The 20,815-nt window shown below is 35.9% G+C and overlaps 1 protein-coding gene across 9 annotated transcripts in view; it reads right to left on the bottom strand.

The window, feature by feature from the left end:
- Vinc (vinculin) overlaps positions 1-20,478 on the bottom strand; it is a 182,614-nt gene extending 162,136 nt beyond the window's left edge. For 8 of the 9 annotated variants that reach the window (XM_067103595.1, XM_067103597.1, XM_067103590.1 and 5 more), the window contains exon 1: positions 20,198-20,364. In XM_067103595.1, coding sequence (XP_066959696.1) covers positions 20,198-20,254 — 57 coding nt within the window. In that variant the 5' untranslated portion in view covers positions 20,255-20,364. Of the gene's footprint in view, positions 1-20,197 lie in introns of all 9 variants that reach the window. The other variant, XM_067103599.1, reaches the window with a different exon arrangement.
- Between the last annotated feature and the right edge of the window lie 337 nt (positions 20,479-20,815).

Here is a 20,815-nt window from a genome sequence, read left to right as displayed (position 1 = left end):
TCGTGATAAACCCCCAATACAGTCAAGTTCCAGGACCAATAGCCGCTTCATAAAGAGGACTCATCAGATCATGTTTCGTTAAAACCAAAAGCACTTCACGAAAAGCAAACAAAAAAACCTTATCATAATAAAGACATACTCAGCCTCAAAAAAAAAAAAAAACTAGAGACTCGTATTACACAGCGTTGCCTTAAAAAGACATGGGTAAGACAGCTATAATTACATCCCACAGAAGGGAGTCGGATAAGGTTTCATAATTTCTCAATGCACGCGGCCAAATTAAAAACCTTACCAGAAACTCACCTTAACGTTTTCAGCATCTTTCATAAACGGATAGAAGCTGTCAAATTATTATCAATTTTGATCATCCTTATAAGTATGCGAAGTCCCTAAGTGAAATATTGATAAAATACAGAGAAGAGAATAGAAAAAATACTTGACAAATATACTGATATTTATCTAACCGCAGACAATGGTACACAACGCTATACAGAAGCATTACAGCCTCTTCTAAACGTGAGAGTATTATCCTCAACAATACTACTATGAAGAATAACACGATTTTACATTAAAGGAATAAACCAGCTCTGGTTTTTTCAACAAATGGACATTATCTTCCCACTAACACGTCACATTTAGCCTGTTTCCTCGTTGAAACTGCGCCAGGAATCCCATTCCTGGCATAGTCCACCCGATGCTGAATGAGAAGAATTTATTCATGTTCGTGCACGTAACCAGTTCGAATTCTGCATCAATGCAAAATAAATCAATCATGTGAAACCATCTTATTGAACATAAAGAAAAAAGCTCAGCTTTGCATAAAGTAGGAAAAAAACTGCCTATGTGGTGAAAGATTGCTAAAAGATGTCAAGACACATGCTCGAGTGATACCGGCTCTTAAAATGGACAGCTCAACCTTCAGCTTACACCAAATGTATCTGCAATGCACGGTGACAACTTTTACCAAAGCTATTTTAAACGATCACTTCAAAATTCGTAGATAAATGTAAGTTTCTAGAGACAAATACAGGACGTGCTTAAGCTTCAGGGCAAACAAGAGTTAGATTAACAACTTTTACAAGAATATAAGCACCTTAATTTGTATAAGAAAAGCACATGAAAAGCACAAAAAAAAAAAAAACTTAACTTACGTAACATTCAACAAAATGGAACACGATTAAGCCGAATAAACAAACCTTATCATGCTTGAAAATGGTGCAAGATGCAAAGGCAACTGAAAAATAAGCTTCAAGACACTGGTGAACTGCATAAACATTAGGAGCTCACGAACTAAGTTTCATTGGCCCAGATTACATCTTGAGGGAAATTAAAGTCTCGCAGAGATAATTAGGCGAACAGCCTGAACGCGGTCTCTCTCGGGGTCTCTCTCTCTCTCTCTCACACACACATCCATATATATACAGTGTGTTTATAAACTGTTAGCAAATGTGGCTACGAAAAACTTACTTAAGCATCTTGGCATGCAAAACCTAAATCTTGGCCTAGAGATAACTGATGAGGTGAGGCAATGGAAGGCTTCGTTCATCGTTATATAAACACAATTGAGAGTATTTTGAAATAACTGAGTTTAGCAATAAAAAAAAAAAACACGACAGTCTAGTTTGTTGTGATATAATTTCACTTACAAATTTTCTTTAAACTTCAAGAGAGGGAAAATTCAAGAAATGAAAAACAACCTTTTAACTGAAGTGAAAAAATTTTTATCGAAAACACCTGCCTGGCGTTGGCGCTCAGAAAAAGACATTAAATAAATATTTAAATAAGAACCCGCATCGCCCCACCTAAAGCTATTTACATTTTGTATGATGGCCCTTCACCCAACACAGAATTCTGCGGTTATAAGAGGTTAGACAGAGCTGAATTTAAAAATGCACAAAAATCAAGAAAAATATAAATATATATATATATATGTATACAGTATATATACACATGTAAAAAAGCCATTGTGCTTCTGTTAACTTCAGCACTGCATTAGATAATTTGTTAGCGGTAGGTCGATCCACAGTGGAAAAACTAATTTGGCTAGTAACCTTATCCTAAAAGATTTACTATGTACTGGCACACTTTAACACAATTCTCTCTCTCTCTCTCTCTCTCTCTCTCTCTCTCTCTCTCTCTCTCTCTCTCTCTATGTATATATATATGTGTGTATACAGTATAGTATATATATATATATATATATATATATATATATATATATATATATATATATATATATATATATATATATATATATAGCCTATATATAGCCCATATATATGCATACATTTCTGACACATCTGGATCAAACCCTTTCTCTTAAAATGAAAGGCCAGGGTGCTCATATATATATATATATATATATATATATATATATATATATATATATATATATATATATATATATATATATATATATATACGTGTGTTTAAAAGCAGCAGTGAACTACAGGACTACCACAAGTGTTTTCATGCTCTTCTGTATTGACTACCCAACCAATAATCGGCATTTTCTTAAATCTATCTCCCCTTTTCTCCTAATATCAGTGCTATATAAACAAGACACGACAGACCACCTGAACACTTTGCAAGACTTGGTAATTTTCATGTCAGACTACATCCAAGATAAAGCCCGGTTCAAGGTCATTTTACGTAGATAATGAAGTAGCTGCTTTTCTGTCAAGTTACCTGCTTAACTGTACATTGTCTGTATAATTCTGCCACCACAAAAGTTACAGAAAGCTAGACACCGACAGTCGAAAATATCTGACAAATAAGTCAATAATAGGAAAAACAAGGAAAAACTGATTCAAAATTGACGCCTGTCACAAAGACCAACAAGTATCATCTATAAAAGTTACCCATAATACTAATGCGATGACCATAGACACCCCACCCCGAAAATCGGGGAAAGTAGAAGAGCAGGGAAAGCGTTGGAGGAAGATGGGGAGAGGCTGGAAAGGGGGAGGGTGATATATAAAATCCGCCATCCAGCGACAAGAACGCATGCGCGGTACAAGGAACGGCAAACCCGAGTGATCTTGTAATCTCATTATCCCTCTGGGCAAAGCCAAAGTCCCAGTTTAGTCCCCATCTCAACTCTCTCTCTCGCTGTCAATAACGAAGAATGAAGTGGCATCATCTGTTTTGCCGTCTCAATCGACGTGACTAGTCTTACTTTTAATAGTATTAATACTAATCTACATCTTCCTGTCAGCCAAGATGGTCCATGAAAGCACCACTATTTTTTTTTTTATAGTTGCCGACAAGATACGAAAAAGTCGTCAGCCTTTGTTTGTAGCTTCAAAATACTGTAACATCTTTTGTCCAGTCTCAATCCTGTACCAGGTAAGCAATCTTTAATGGCATCATGCTTGTCTTCAAAAAGCACATTTGACTTACATGAGCTTGTCTTCTACTGCAGCTAAGTGAAAGCTTGATTTAAAGATCCAATTTGGTATTAGCCAGTAAATTTGACTGAAATCAACAGATCAAAATGCTGCGCTGAGTACACATTCAACAACTATCAAAGCTACCAGTTACTTACTCAGTTTTCTGAAGAGAAGAAAATTACTGAAGCATTTTGTCAAGTGCTAAAACGGTTCCCGCAACAGTTTTATTACAAATGCAATTTGCAGAGCCAAAGCAGATCCCACAACAGTACTGTCCCTGATGCACTCAGCAAGAGAGCATAAATTGCTTCTACAACAATTTTGTTGTAAATGTGCTTTGCGCAGTCAAAACAGTTTAGTCCCTACTGCTCTGGATAAGGATTCAGAATACTTCCTATAGTGATTCTATTACAGATGCAGTTCACAAAATCACTGTAGTTTTGTCCGTGATGTGATCAGCGACGAGTGAAAAGTTCCCATACCACACCAATCCTGTTACAGAAATGGTTTGCTGAAACACGGCAGTTTTGCTTGTGATGTGGTCAGCAGTTCCCCCTACCAATCTTGTTACTGATGCAGTTTGTAGTCAAAGCAGTTCCCGCATCATTTTTATCCCTGATTCAATCATGAGTCGCATACTCCACAGACAGTATTATATATACATATATATATATATATATATATATATATATATATATATATATATATATATATATATATATATACATACATATATATATATATATACTGTATATATATATATATATATATATATATATATATATATATATATATATATATATATATATATATATATATACATACACATACACATACATATTATATATATATATATATATATATATATATATATATATATATATATATATATATATATATATATATACATACATATATATATATATATATATATATATATATATATATATATATATAGAACTGTCTGAAGTATGCAACTCATGATTGAAGCCTATCAATGTCAATAATACCAAGACTGCAATTTTTGTAGTTTTTTAACAAAAGAGTTGCTCAAAATAGTCTTAGGTCGCAAAGCCTCTGCTTCTTAAAATCGGTCTGTTGAAAAAGACGGCGATTACAGCAGCGCGTCCCCATGAAAACGAATTGGTTTAATAACAAAGTTTGTCAACTCTGCGAAAAGAAAAAAAGAAAAAGTCTTGTTTACTTTTTACCAATTTCTTCGTTTAATGCACTTCGTTTAATGTCACTTCAGCGCCGTTACTTCGAATCTTATGGGACGAATCGAGCTAGAATGGCAACGTAATTCGGATATTATGCATGCTACTTTTTTAAGCGACAGATTATTTTCGCTATAAAATCTGCATATGCTAGAGAGAGAGAGAGAGAGAGAGAGAGAGAGAGAGAGAGAGAGAGAGAGAGAGAGAGAGAGAGAGAGAGAGTGTGTACAACGAAATAAAAGTCATATCAGGCACGGTTCGGGGTTTAATAAAGCATCTTCTTCTTCTTCTTCTTCTTTTAACGTGCTTTTTTCCCATTTTTGTATGGGGTAAGCACGATGCCTTCTTTTCAAGGACTTTTGATTTGGCTTTGGGGTAGACTTGTGGTCTCGATCGGCTGCCCTGCCTGACATCGCTTAGACTCGGGGTTTAATAAAGCATGATATACATAAAGAAATGTATGCACAATTTATATATATATATATATATATATATATATATATATATATAGAAGAGAACTACAAATGTTGTTGTTTAATATCAAAGTCACGCTACTCAGGAATATCCCCGATGGGGAATGATCACCGAAGGGAATTTATAAATGATAAATGGATCAGTACCATGGTCTCCCCGAGGTAGCGTGAATTTGATTAAACAACATTTTTAGCTTCATGAATGTATATAAATCACGGTGATAAAAAATTTCATGTATATATACAGTATACAATATATATACATACACATTACACATATAATATATATATATATATATATATATATATATATATATATATATATATATATATATATATATATATATATATATATATTCAATATATACATACAACATATATTATATATATATATATATATATATATATATATATAATTTATATATATATATATATATATATATATCGCAATTTTATATGCTATAGCCCATAAAAGCGAATAAATTTATTACCATTAAATTCCTTTTTTAATGCAAATCTTAATCCCCAGGGGCACTAAACAGTTCTTACACTTAAGAAAATGAATTAAAGACGTGACGCCATCACGGCAATACTCAAAGGACATTGGCCTCCGATATGTAACTGAATGAAAACTCGGAAAACCTGAGGAGTATAATTTACAGAAGTTTCTGGCCGAGAAAAATAGTTTGTTTTTAAAACAGAGGTAAGCAGTCAGCTCCTAAACCTGAACTGCTTCCTGAATTAAATGTTATAACATACCAAGTGCATGATTCATTTCCTGAAGGGGTCTAGATCGTGGGACGGTATACATTTCACTTTAATTTCTCTCTGCCTCTGTTTGATGTACACATACACACTCAGGCGAACACAGTCTCACATACACACATATACTGTATATATGTGTGTATGTGCACTTTCATTGTATTTATTCTACATTGTCGTTTACCCTAACATAAACAATTCATCAGACTTCGCTACCACCACAATCATACTATTACGGATGATTTGTGGATGTACCCTCGTGCAAAAAGACTTCCAGAACATTGGCCTCTTCATACACAGGTCTACAACAAAGTCGTGTAGAATTGCCCTACACACACTGTACGCTATATACATCACTATGCTGCACACCCTCTTGATATTGAAGCACTTCCTCGCCAATACTTCTTTCATCCAATCTATCACAAATTTTCGAGGTCTAGCTTGCCTCCATCCTCTTACCACTTCCTCGTAATTATCCTTCCACCTCCAGATAATATACTTTCCAACGACCCATCATCTTCCATTCTTTCCACGTGACCGAACAATCTCAAACAAATGCTCGGTCCTTTCACCCACACTAACCTTTTTACTACCTTTGCTAAATATCTCCACTTTTCTCTCCAACTCAATTCTTTCTACGCCACACGCACTTCCCAAACAATTCATTTCAACAGCTTCAATCCTTTCTTCATTTACATACAACATGCACACTGACCTTCCATAAATGAGAGTTGGCTCAACAATCTCTTCATAAATTCTCATCTTTGCTTCCATAGACACGTCCAAACCAACCCTCCTCTCCCTTTCCTTTATACAAACCCTGCTACTATCCTTGCTTCACCTAGTCTGTGGCTTAGCTCTCTCGTCCTGCCATCATCGTTTTATTTATCCCACTATACAAATCAATCGTTTCCATTCTTCCACCAACCATTCTAACATTTATTGTCCCATCTTTCTGCTCTTCATTTACCATAATATAACCTAACATTCACTATGAACTTTGTCTTCTTGCAAGTACTTCCTTTAATCTCAGCAGTTTCTTCTCATTCCTTGCACTAGTGTCTGCAGTTTTTCTTCACTATCTCCAATCAATACTTGATTACCTGCAACGCCAACCATTCTACGTACCATTCAAGACTATTTTTCCTATATCATAATTTTGCACTTATGCCTAATTTCGATCTCCATTACTTGAATCATTCCATGTATACATTTGCACATAAGCATAGGCTATATGCGCTCCTGTGTTCTGGATACGTTTCTACAGTGTCCAGAGAGAGAGAGAGAGAGAGAGAGAGAGAGAGAGAGAGAGAGAGAGAGAGAGAGAGAGAGAGAGAGAGAGAGAGGCCCGTCGTCCGCGTAAACAATATTCTTCACCGTCATCCACTGGCAGGCTATCCACATCCACAACCTCCTTTTAAGGCAAACGAGGAGGACCCCGATGATATAGACACAGGACATTTAATACCGTAAACAGAAGCCCTGCGGTCGGAGTCCCACCAACCCGATTTACATGACACGGCGCTTTAGTCCTACGAAAACTACCACTTGCAATCTCTCTGGAAATTGCTCTCTAGCTGACAGGCTACAATGAATATAAGTTACTTATAAATAATCAGACATCTTCCTAGAATCAGCATGAGAGGTAGATAACCAATGCTAATTTTTAAAGAAATAGATCTTACAATTAAAGACAAACAAAATATACAAGCGCAAGCATCTATACAATTGCAAGCCATTGCGAAACATCGCCCAGATTCCTGGTTTTCTTGATGTTTTCACAACGTGTTGCCATGGCTCTTCTAAAACTGAATACTTTACCATGAGTTGTGTTACTCCTAGTTGCTGTGCATGTTTACACAACGTACATATATACTATATATACTTCACATCGAAAAATTATTTTAAAACTGCCCACGTCATTATTTTGTGGTGATGCTTGTATAAACTTCGTGTATTCTCATTCAAGTCCATTACAAAATATACACAGATAACCTGTATATTATAATAACGTCGATAAAATGCATGGAAATGTAACAGTCACTCCTACAAAATCCACAGTTACCCTGTAAATACTTTCTGAAAACTAGAAGAGTAACAGACTCCCATCTGCGGGGAATATGCGTAGTGAATATATATATATATATATATATATATATATATATATATATATATATATATATATATATATATATATATATATATATATATATATATATATATATATATATATATATATATATATACACACATACATATATATATACTGTATATATATTATATATGTATATGTGTATGTATATGTGTATATATATGTGTGTGCAAGCAATCTCTCTCGCAAAAGCCAACTCTTCTAAAGAAGAACCGTTCAGTAACGAAGAAAATAAGAAGTAAAAGCGTGTGCACGACTGCTTATGTTCTTACACATATCCAGTCCAATCCGGCATCAAAGGTGACACTGATGATTGAAGCGCCTTGGGGGCAAATCCAATGAAGAGTAATAGATGCCCTGAGGGCTACATAATCGCAGTCCAACCTAGTTTCCAACCTTTTCCTCTCTCTCTCTCTCTCTCTTGCGGTAAGCCTTGGGTGGGCGCATCATTTGTCGAAGTGGTAGCACCACCAGTAACACGAGTTTGTGTGTGTTTTGCTAGAAAAGTTTTCAAAGCAAATCCTTCGATAAGTAATATTTTGTTTAATGAAAGCAATGCGTTATGAGATTCTTGAGTTTTGGAGAATGAAATTAATCGAAAAACTACCCAACAAAGAAAAAAATGGAAATCGAAGTAAAACGAGGTTAATATCACCAAAATTGTCTATATTTAGAGTACAAAAACTGTCATGAATATAAATAATGCCTATCTATAAAAGACATTAAAAACATATATTGAATTGAACAGAATATGGAATTTAGGCCAAAGGGCAAATACTGGGACCTATGAGGTCATTAAGCCCTGAAATGGAAATTGACAGTAAAAAGGTCTGAAAGGCGTAACAGAAGGAAAACCTCACAGTTGCACTATGATACAATTGTTAGAAGAGGTTGGAGAGTAAGATGGAAGACAGAGAATATGAAAGGAGGCACGGTAAAAGGAAGGAAAGGGGTTGCAGCTAGGGGCCGAAGGCAGGCTGCAAAGAACATTAAGTAATGCCTACAGTGCACCACATGAGGTGCACTGACGGCACTAACCCCCTAACGGGGTTAAAAATCGCATTTTTAAAGGTAAAATGCATTTCTCCTAACATACAAACCCGAGGTCCTTTACATACGGGGATACTTTCGGCGTAGCTGAACTCTTAGGTATTTCTTCGTGTACAGATGGAAATTGTAACGGGAGCTTTGACCCACAATATTCAAAATTGTAAAAAAAAAAAAAAAAAGTTTAATCTTCAGCCAGCCCCGCTTCTGGGAAGGTACTGCACAAGTCCATGAATTATAAACAAAACTTCGATTCTGAGAACGAGATCACCAGATTAACTGGGTCACTGCACAAAAACTGCGCGGTTCAGAGGGAGAGGAACACACGAAAGCAGATGGCAATTGTCTCTAAAAAAAAAAAGAGAGAGAGAGAGAGAGAGAGAGAGAGAGAGAGAGAGAGAGAGAGAGGTGCGGACTGACCGAATTTACTTGCACCTCTCGAAAGAGATAATTGCGATCTCTCATCACTGATCTTCCCCAGAGCAATGCAATTTGTCCACCGACCCCATTACTCTGTTGATCTCATTCCTAGAATCGCTGCTTTGTTTATAATTCATCTGGTGGTGCTACCTTCGCATTCCCAGAACCAGTGCTTAATCACGTTGGTCCCTTTTCATCACGACTCAATCTGCAACTGCTAAATTCCCTCGGTTTCCAAATCTTCAAATGAATCCTACACGAACGATATAAAAGAACGACCAACGCACTTTGGTGCTTGAACAAGAGAAATCTACTTCTACAATGCGAACACAGAATAAAACTTTTTATCCGGATATTTTTTTGTCCAGTTGAAAAAAGAAAATAACTTTTATGGTACGAAATAAAAATTGTTCTTGAAAAAGTATCAATCTGAATACGATGATGAAATCAAAACGGATCTATTTTCAAGTTCTATATATTTTTCCTTCACCCTCTCTCTCTCTCTCTCTCCCCCCTTGTGGAAGTATAGGAAATCCGAACAATCCCCGTGAAATTTGCTTCATTTTACTGCAGTTTTTATTTCCTCCTCTAAGGAACGCTATTCAAGCTATTCAGATCTCTCCACAGAAATATCAGACATTTCGGAATATAATATATACTGAAAATTACATTCTCTCCCTCTATTCAAGTATTACCTGAATCAAGCACAGCGCAAGATTGTGAATGAATGTAAGATGGGTTTCAGAGCTGTACTCTTGGTTTTACACCCACCCACCCACTCACACACACACACACACACACACACACACACACACACACACACACATATATATATATATATATATATATATATATATATATATATATATATATATTGTATGTATGTATGTATGTATATGTATACACGTGTGAGGACATGTATCTCATATTTTAATAAAACTATTAGCTAAAAGATTTTGTTGATTTGAAAATAAGGCTTTAGAAAGAATATTAACTGTCATTTAGCAAGACAGCTATAAATTATAACATTAAGGAAATTACGGAAGTTCCATATACATAAGATGATGAGGAAAAGCGAGGAGGAGATGGCTTGGACATGTATTTCGACAACCCCTGCGAGCATAGTATGTGATAGTGCCAACTGAAGAAACGTTAAAAGACCCAGATCTAGTTGGACGGCAACGTAGGAAGGCGATTGGAGATAAGTGGAGATACTGGATTTGTGTGGATGATAAAGCACTAGGCAGACATCAGTGGCGGAATTTCACGGGGGCCTTTTGCATCATACGGCCCTGGATGGCATGACAATAATAAGCTTGTACTTGCGTCTGTGTGAGATGTACATTAAGCAACCAAAGTTAAAACACAATCAAAACAAGCTAAGCTAACCCTCCTGGATGCAATCTACCAGGATACTGATTAAAATTAAAATAAAAAGAGCCAGCATGAGAAAAAAAAAAAAAAAACAGAGCCAGCATGAGAGAGATAGAGAGAAAAAAAAATTCCTCTCCCAGCAACAACCCAAGGCAATCCGAAGCGTGTCCAACACCGAGAAAGGCAATGGGACAGAGCGACGGATAACGAATCGGTCTCCAACAGCCGTCTCTCCTCTCCTCTACCTCCCCCCTGTCGAAGATATCTTCGGGCTGAATTAATATCTAGCAGATTCTATCATTTACCCTTGACCTTTTAGGGCTGGCAATTTCACGAGCACCACTCCACTCCCATTATGCAAGATGTTTAATTAAAACCAATGCCTCTCAGCCAGGAACGCAACGCGAGGGATTTCAATTGGGTTAAAATATTTTACGACTGGGAATAATTCCTCCTAACTGATAGAGCAATGATTCTGAGTTATTCTTATTATGCTCGGATTAATACGATGCACAAAATGATGAATGCTACCTAAATGCTACGCTGAGTGCTTTCGAATGACTATTTTGGTTATATGCGACGTCACTTTTGGAAACATTAAAATAACTGCTTGAAGCAACAAACATTTCATTGTTTTCAGCAGACAAATGCATTTGAGGTTATAAATATAAACCCTCTGTGAGTCACTTATCGCGCTGCCATCACGTCGTCATCATCAAATATAACGAGAATAATTGCCTGGTACAAAAATATTAACTAACAATGATAAACAGTGATCTAAAGCCTTGTATCAACAAGATGACATTTCGACATTAAGTCAAAACAAACGATTCGCCAATTGCAAAAGGCTTTAATCACGTACTAGTATACAGACTTGGCACCTAATTGTATTTGCATTTTATATATGTTTTGTACTTACGATACTTCGAAGCAATATCGTCATTATTATTATTATTTCTCTTCTTATTCAACAGTACTATTCTAAATGATCTGAATTCTGACGCAGCATCATTGAACTGAATATAGAATTTAGGCCAAAGGCTAAGCACTGGGACCTATAAGGTCATGCAGCGCTGAAAGGGAAATTGACAGTAAAAGTTTGAAAGGTGTAACAGGAGGAAAACCTCGCAGTTGCACTATGAATCAATTGTTATGAGCGGGTGGAAAGTAAGATGGAAGAGAGAGAATATGAAAGGAGGTACAGTAAAAGGAACGAAAGGGGTTGCAGCTAGGGGCTGAAAGCACGGTGCAAAGAACCTTAAGTAATGCCTACAGTGCACACCATGAGGTACACTGACGGCGCTAGCCCCCTACGGGGGCAGTATAATTTTCAGCCTATAACATTATCTCATATAATTATACCCAACCTTTATCGGGCTCAACAGAAGTGTGCACGGCGTACTGTATAAGGCTTACATGATGGCATCTTAAATTTGCATGCAAATTAATAGGTTTACCATTGTGTAAGGTACCATTTCCTTTGCATACTGGAAGACAGTGAATAATACGCATTATAGGCCAATCAAGAAAAAGATATCGAAGTGTGCGTCGGCTTATCTGTTAATGATGAGTATTTAAACTGACAAATGTCATATGATCGTTGTTTAAGATATGCACTGCCATCTGCCGTGACATTTGAAATACACATGAATGATATTTAGCCCTCGTTAAGCACCAGGAATGATCCAAACCTGATTTATAAAGAAATCCAGATGTATTTCTTTTATTTCTACCATGAGTTACCTATCTTATAAGTGCCTCTGGGTGATACTTCCAAGCACAAACGACACTTAAGCAAAAAATGAGCCGAAGTTTCTTCGGCGCAATCGAGTTTTCTGTACAGCCGCTACAGCGTATAATCAAGGCCACCAAAAACAGATCTATCTTTCGGTGGTCTCGGTATAATGCTGTATGAGCAGCGGCCCATGAAACTTTAACCACGACCCGGTGGTGGCATATCCTATATCGCTGCCAGAAGCACGATTATGGCTAACTTTGACCTTAAATACAATAAAAACTAATGAGGCTAGGGGGCTGCAATTTTGTATGTTTGATGCTTGGAGGGTGGATGATTAGCATACTAATTTACAGCCCCCTAGTCTCACTAGTTTTTAAGTTCTGAGGGCAGACAGAAAAAAGCAAAACGTGCGGACGGACAAACAAAGCCGGCACAACAGTTTTCTTTCTGATAACTAATAAAACCTACCAAGGCTATAGGGCTGTAATCTGGTATGTTTGATGACTGGATGATGGATGATCAACATTACAATTTGCAGCCCTCTAGCCTCATTAGTTTTCAAGATCTGAGGGGGGGACGGACAGACAAAGCCGGCACAATAGTTTTCTTTTAAAGAAAACTAAAAAAGGGAAAAAATAGAGACTGTTAATTCACCTACGTCAACTGCGATATAGGCCAAAAGAGAATTCAGACCTACAATCTACTAGACTTTCTTCATAGCAACTTTGGTTTAAAATTGGTCGTGGGATGATTATACACGGAAATCTTGAAATAACCTATAAACTAGATTTACTTTAGAATTCAAATGCATCGTTTCCCTCTTAGACCTAGAGCTAATCTTGTGTTTCTCTAGCTAGAAAATTCATTTTGCGTGTGTGTGTGTGTGTGTGTGTCTGGGGCAGAAATTTATGACGAAGCTTTAAAGAATAACTACCTACAGAAGTTACTAAACCATTAGGCATATAGGCTAAACTTTCTCAGCAAATTTTTCATGACAAAAAGAAAAAGCAACGTGAAGATACAACAGAAAGCCGAAACTTTTTTTTTTTTTTATTACCTACATAGCCTATTTAAGATAACTTAGAAAAAACAGGAAAAAAATATTCGATGGGGAACTGACTAAAGAATTCAGCACTGAACTCTACGAAAATAATAAGATTTGTGTCAACAAAGATGCTTTTGGCATACGGGAAATCAAATGAACATTTTCCTTCAAAAGACAGGAATATGTAAACTAGCAGGAATCCACTACATAAAATTCGGCTTCGTGAGTACAAATCCGAGTAAACAACATCAGAATTTATGAATAAATAAACAGCATGTAACGAATGACATTTAAAGCAGAGGATTAGGCCACGAATGCAAATGCTGTGAATAAATGAACCGGTCACAAAAATACCGTGAAACTCGCAGTGCAGTGAGGCGATATCACTATACGAGCTCGTCAGTATGTATAGCTAAAAAACACCGTTAATTCTGCCAATGTATAACTGTATACAGTTTGGAAGTACAGTATATGCAGCCTTGCATGGGGCTTGGGTTACTGATGTCAATGAAATTCTTGTTTCACGTAGCTACCACTTAAGGACTCCTGTGCCCATCATCACAGGAGATTTTTACCACATGGCCTACTCAGTCCTTCTTCAACTATAATTACCATAATCATTATTTCTTTAATCACAAAGACACACACTCACACACAAGATTTTAAAGCCAAAATGTAAAAAATGCAAAATATCACCTTGCAATACGAAGCAATGATAACACTAAGAGTAAAAACACATCACGCACAGATATTAACTCTAAAAATTCCGATGATAAAAGAAAAAAACAGAAATTTCACAACACCAAACGGCCGGGCTATTATGCTATTATCCAACGTAATATCTAATATGTTCTGTAGAAAAGATTTGTTATATACCCGTATCATTGCAACTTCCACAATGATAATAGGTAAATAAATAGCTTTAGCTCAGTATACTTCTAAAAAAAAACACACACTATATATATATAATATAAAATAAACATTTCCTGGTATTCTTGACAGGCTCTATTTCACAACCATTCCCATGATTTATTTCTTCTATTTTCATCCCAAGAAATCTTAGTTTTACAAACACGTTTCTTTTCTTCCCCATACATTATGGAAGAAAACGAAGAAAGAGTGGGAACTTTAATTTACATTCTCATAACTTTCATCGAGTCCAAGGCCAAGCAGTGATAAATAAAATGAAAATGCAATGAATACTTATCCCCAATATTTACATAATCCTTAAATACACTGCACTGGTCTTTACTTTGTAAAAATACCTATCCTTGAAAATGACCATAATATAAGAGGGTTGCGAGAGCAATTCCCAAACCCAGGAAAGGGACGTTAGGCCTAGAGGTGCGAGAGACTGGCCCCAGGCTGGACGACAGCAAGTCTAAACATAGTTTTAAAACTTGTAGGCTATCGTTGTTATTCTGGATAAATAAAAGGATACAAATTACATTTTATTTTACAGATATCAAGATGTAAATAATCTGAAATAATTTTATTGGTGGTAAGCTTGCACTTTTGACAAAATGATGTCTGAATACAAGAACCTATATCCATATTTCAAAATTCGCTAGAGAGAGAGAGAGAGAGAGTTTTACTCTAGACATTATTCATGAGCTCAAAATTTCCTCAAACCAAATAATTTAATCCAACTACAATAATTATAAAAAATACCAATGCCATTGCAACCCCAATTCAAACTCTCTTATAAACAAGTGCCCAGTGGCAAATACACTTTCTAAAAGCAAATTCAACATGAAGACTCAACAAACATCTACAGAGACTTTAAAAACCTCAAGTGTGCAGCAGGCAATCTAAAGATAATGGTAACACAAATGAAAAAAAGGATACAATACTGTATTGTCATGCAAAATTTATCAGTTTCCATTACACAGTAAAGTACAGTGCTGTAAAAAACGCCACTCACATGAAAGAGTGTTTTCAGATCATGATTTAAACCCAATTTCTCAAGCAAAATCAATAAAAAGCACAGATATTCGAGACAATCTCTTCACAGTCACAGAGGCAAAATTATGTGGGTTGAGTATTGAGAAAATAAAATATAACTTGGGTACTGCAATTAATGCAAATTGAATATCTATGTTGCATGACAATCAACTAAAAAACTAACAGAATTTCAGCTTCTAATGGCATTAGCTCTGAGATGTTCACAAAATGTACCAAGATGATGTAGATAACAAATCCAGTTCTTAAGATCCTGTTTTTGCCGAGGACAGTACCGTACCTAAAGAACTCAAGCAATAATGGCTTTCATCATTTTTTCTGGCTTTCCTCTTTTATAATAAGGGCTAAAGAAACCAGCTTGATGACACTACGAACTGAAAATTTGCCGAACAAAGTAAAAAAAAAAAAGCCTCATCCTAAAGAAAGTTATAAAGCAAATATAAAGAAGAAAAATTAAGGGTGAGACTATATGAAGTTAAGCAATCAAGCTCAACTGTATGAAAACACTACAAATTTAGTTTGACCACTACATCAAGTGTACTAGCTATGTGATCTGCACACACTGCCAGTGTAAATACAGCAGTATGGTGGCTTAAGAAGTGGCAAAATCATGACAACACAGTGTAGTGTTTACACTGGACCTACATAAACACGTTCAACTGACGTTGAGCATAATAGGGATGTTGAACATCAATGACTCTGCTGCGCATCAACAGCTAATGCTGTACCTTGTAAATACTGTACTGTAATACAGAATCATGAAAACGATATTCCTTAAATGTTACTAACTTATTCTAAAATATTTATCTCTTAGAAAGCTGCACAATGCATATACTACCATTAAATGAAAGGCACAAAACACTCATAATTCAAGAAATATCTCTTCTGCATCTGAATACTAGTCATTCATTACCTAATTCATTTATAATAATCAGAAGAAAAATTTAATGTAATATGACCAAATAATCACAAAACATAATGATAACCACCCATGTAAGATGAACAAATAATCATAACGAAAATAAGATTAAAACTATCCAAGTAAGATGAACACCTAATCACACAAAATTATAATCTTCAACAAGACTACAAATAAAGCACAATTTTTTTGCAACATAGTTCAAATAATCCTGTCGAGACAGACAGCTGGTTTTTTTAACAAGGGAGACAGACTGCAATGGCAAGCACAACTCTAACGTCCACCGTGCTATCTCTATGGAGTCATGACGTTTTTAAACACACACCAACACCTCACTTGTGATGCTAGACATTAGCATTTTTTATTTAAACAGTTGGATCCTCTATTTCCATAGAAAATCTTATGCAGATTTATTACCCATTTTCAAAGGGTTCATCAGTGAGAGTGATGCATGGAACATAGAAGAAAAGGATGAAACTAATATATATCCCTTGAGCTATGCAAGTAATTTACTAACATTTTCTACTTCTGGAGTTGGGTATTAACGTATTCCAATATCATCAAGTACTGTATTGTACTTTTACACTGTGATGTTTAGGAATGAACCATACCTGGTACTTGTGGTTTTTAGCAGCTAAAAGTGTTGCAAAGTCTTTATATTTATTTTTTCAGATTGCAATAGTAAGCAACAAGGAATTATAGCCTATGTGATAAATATGTCCACTTTATTTTGCTGCATAAACAAAAATACAATAATCCCCTTTTTCTATTCAATATGATGTCCAGGGATAAGGTAAAAACAACCATACATGGAGGTTTCTACAGAGGTAAACAGCTTTACTTATACTCATATCCTTTAAGTTTTAAGTTTTCATATACATAATACAGTAATGTCACACATATATAGATATGTAGAAATGTCAAGAAAGCTGACAAAGTAATTATTGCATAATTTGTTAACATTAATGCATATACCCCATGACAACTGAACCCAAGTTATAACCACCGGAAAACTAGATGACTTCATGTCTAGCTCTATATAACAGAAATCTAGATGACTGAATGTATGCATCTGGCAGGAATCTTGCTGACTGACTTGCATAGCTCTAACTACCAGATACATATCTAACTAGCATACCCTGCACTGAATAGTACCAACCCAACAAAACAGTTCAGTACAAATTTACTGAACCTAAAAAGGTTTTAATGGTTATACCTAACAAATAACTTCTGCATATAAAAACAAACACTTATCCAAAAATATCTTCAGCCTCTTTTCTAATTCTCATTAAAAATCATTCTTACCATTGTGATTACAATAATAACAACAATTAAAAATACTACCAGATACTGTTTTACACTGAGTTAACCCCATACATTATTATTTCTTTATGATCTAAATGCTTTACAATAACTGTTTACTGCAATATCCAGACCTGTCATACCATTAGTCTTTTGTATTTTTGTATATAATTCCCCACCCTAGGTCCATCATTGTTTGGGGAAGTTGGTGGGATACCAGGGTTTCTGGGTGTGGGAAAACCTACACTGTGAGATTCACTTAAAAAAATGGTAAAAAAATACTGTACAGTACATAACACGAATCACAAGATAAATCAGAAGAAAAATTACTGCTCATGACACAAGACATGGCAAGGGCAATTTCTGAGATATACCATAAACTAACCTATGCCACAAGGTTCAGCCTGACAACCAACTCTCACCTAAAGTGCCATAAATCATGGGGTGAAATATACAGGAATACATCTCGACCTAACATTAGAAACTGAGTTTTTCCTGTCTGGGGGAGCAAATGCCACTCCATCAGCCTGTACTGAAGTAACCTGACCTAAAGCTTTGTAAATCACAATCATGAATAACAAAGCAAAATACAGTACAGTATTGTGCAGGTATATATATTCTAAAGTGACATAACCTAACCTAGGGTTATAGATATTACCTGCCCGGGGGATCCTGCCCCTGTCGACCTTCCATACACCTTGCCCATCTAAGTCTATAAGTAGAGTCTTATGTATCTTAAAAGTCCAAACTATTTACTGTAGCTCTTTGAATGAACTTGACATGAAGTATTTTTTTTACATTTACAGCAACAGGTTTTCTATATAGGCTACTGAGGTTAAAATCTGAGCAGTAAAAGTATTACTGGTAAAGTACTAATAAATTTATTTAGGTATAAAATTAGCAAATTAATTTTGGATTATAAAGTCTAAAGATGTGTTTACTTTCATTTTTCTTGTTCCATGAATAATAATCAATGTCATCTATGAAGACCCATGTCTCGCTGTACAACGAGGGAAGGAAATATGGAAAGTCTGAAAATATGTGCAAACAAGAAATATTTAAGTTCTTTATTGCAAAAACAAGACGAAATTATTAAATAATAAATGGTATCATACACTTCATGGAAAGAAAGAGGAAAAACCCATGCAGATACCATTCACATGAAAGTCAGAATTCAAAAATAGCTCGATGTCTTGCCACATTTACTGGCGAATACAGCAATTATGAATGAACCTGGCACTAACTTTCCATCAAGAAAAAGTTTCAAAAAGGCCATCATTCAACCAATGCTTCTCTTGAATTCAGTGCTGATGATAGATGAATATGGTACATCATATAACAACTCTACATAAAAGTTCACAAAATTGTGAGTAAAAACTTTTCTCTTAATATATGATACTAATGGGGTGTGTTACAGCTCTTGGTTGGCTGGTGTTTCATGCTTGGTTTTAAGTGGGTTAGCTAGAGAATCACAGCAAGGCCTCTATAAAAAATAAATATTAAAAAAGGGGAGGGGGAAATCTTTAAAGGAAACACTGAACTTGACCTACAATACTATGAAAAATTTACAGTTAACTTTAATTTTCATGGCTCTAAATTTTTCATATAATAAAATTCACTCATATTAATGGGTAAATACATCCTGGATCTGATCCTGATGTGAGGTACAAATCTATTCCATTATATTTCAAAGCTGACTACCTTCACTACTGACTAAGCTATTTTCTGAAAGAGGCTTGGTTCTGCTGGATAGTTCTAGATACAAAAGTTCAAAGTCATTGACATTGGCTCTGTCTAGGCTAACAAACTAAGCCCCTTTCCCACATGGAAGAAGAATCTGTCGTCGTCTAGCCTACATGTACACCTCACCACATCCACACCTGTAGTCTGTTGAAGAAGAGACTAGGCTAGCCCGCCCCTGACACAAGTCTGCATTCTATTCATAGCAGAGACTCCAGATACGGCATGACCAACGTTCTGATCAAGAAATAAAATAGGTGAATTGGCTCTTATGTGCGTAAGGGTAAAGTGCATAGCGTACACCTACGCTTCTTACAATAGCCTGCTGCCTAACCATATATAACTAGACCACAAGAGGAAACAAGTAACCTGCAACCTTCATGTGTAAACAGCTGACTGGTATATTTAGCGATGTGTGCCGGCAGTGACTTAAATTCTAAAATTATAACCTAGAAATTACAAGCTGGGAATGTCATCTGATTATCCATCGTGATTGTTCAGACCTAGACACAGTTTTTTGAAAACTGATAAGCCCTGCCCTCTTAGAACATAAGAGAGAAGTCAGAATTTCCGCCTTTTCAGAACTTCAAAGGCTCAACAACCTCTCTATCTCACGCGATTTCTAAACAATGACAGAAATATGCAATACTTCACCTGCTGGGCCACAGGTTCCAAGATGCCCTCGATGGTTTTCGTGTGAAATACAGGCATGATTAAGATCCGGGATCACCTTGGATCGACAAGAATCATTTAAAAGTCCATTCAACCGCAAGACACCTTTACTCACTGGTGGTACACGCTAGACTGACGACAAACCACTGCCAATCTTTATTTTCTTTTTGATGTCTACAGTTGGAAGATAGTCTGCAGAGGTACAACTTTTGGATACTCAACTTGTAATACTTGTATATGCACTCACTAGATGGCTCTGTACTGGCTCACGGCAGCGCCTTCTACTAACATTGATATGGCTGTCAGTTGCCAGTCACAGAATTTATTATAATTTTGGAGGTTTTATATCCAACTGCATACATATTTAGTTCAGCATTTAATCCTATGTACATGAATATTAAAAATTTAAAACTTGAATGCTATGCATATCATCACCATAGCTGAGCTAAAAATACTGCTAAGAGTAAATCCAGACTACCGAATCCAAATGTGGTTAATAGACGACCCTGTAGGTGGGGCCAGGTGACGAGCCTGGCGAAACGGGTCTTACCAGAGGAACTACATTTAGGTACCTCTTTTGATTTTGTTCTTTATCAAACA

This window comes from Macrobrachium rosenbergii, chromosome 5 (assembly GCF_040412425.1).
Source record: "Macrobrachium rosenbergii isolate ZJJX-2024 chromosome 5, ASM4041242v1, whole genome shotgun sequence".
NCBI lineage: Eukaryota > Metazoa > Arthropoda > Malacostraca > Decapoda > Palaemonidae > Macrobrachium > Macrobrachium rosenbergii.
Note: the sequence above shows the minus strand (reverse complement) of the source record. Positions and strands in the feature narration are given on the sequence as shown.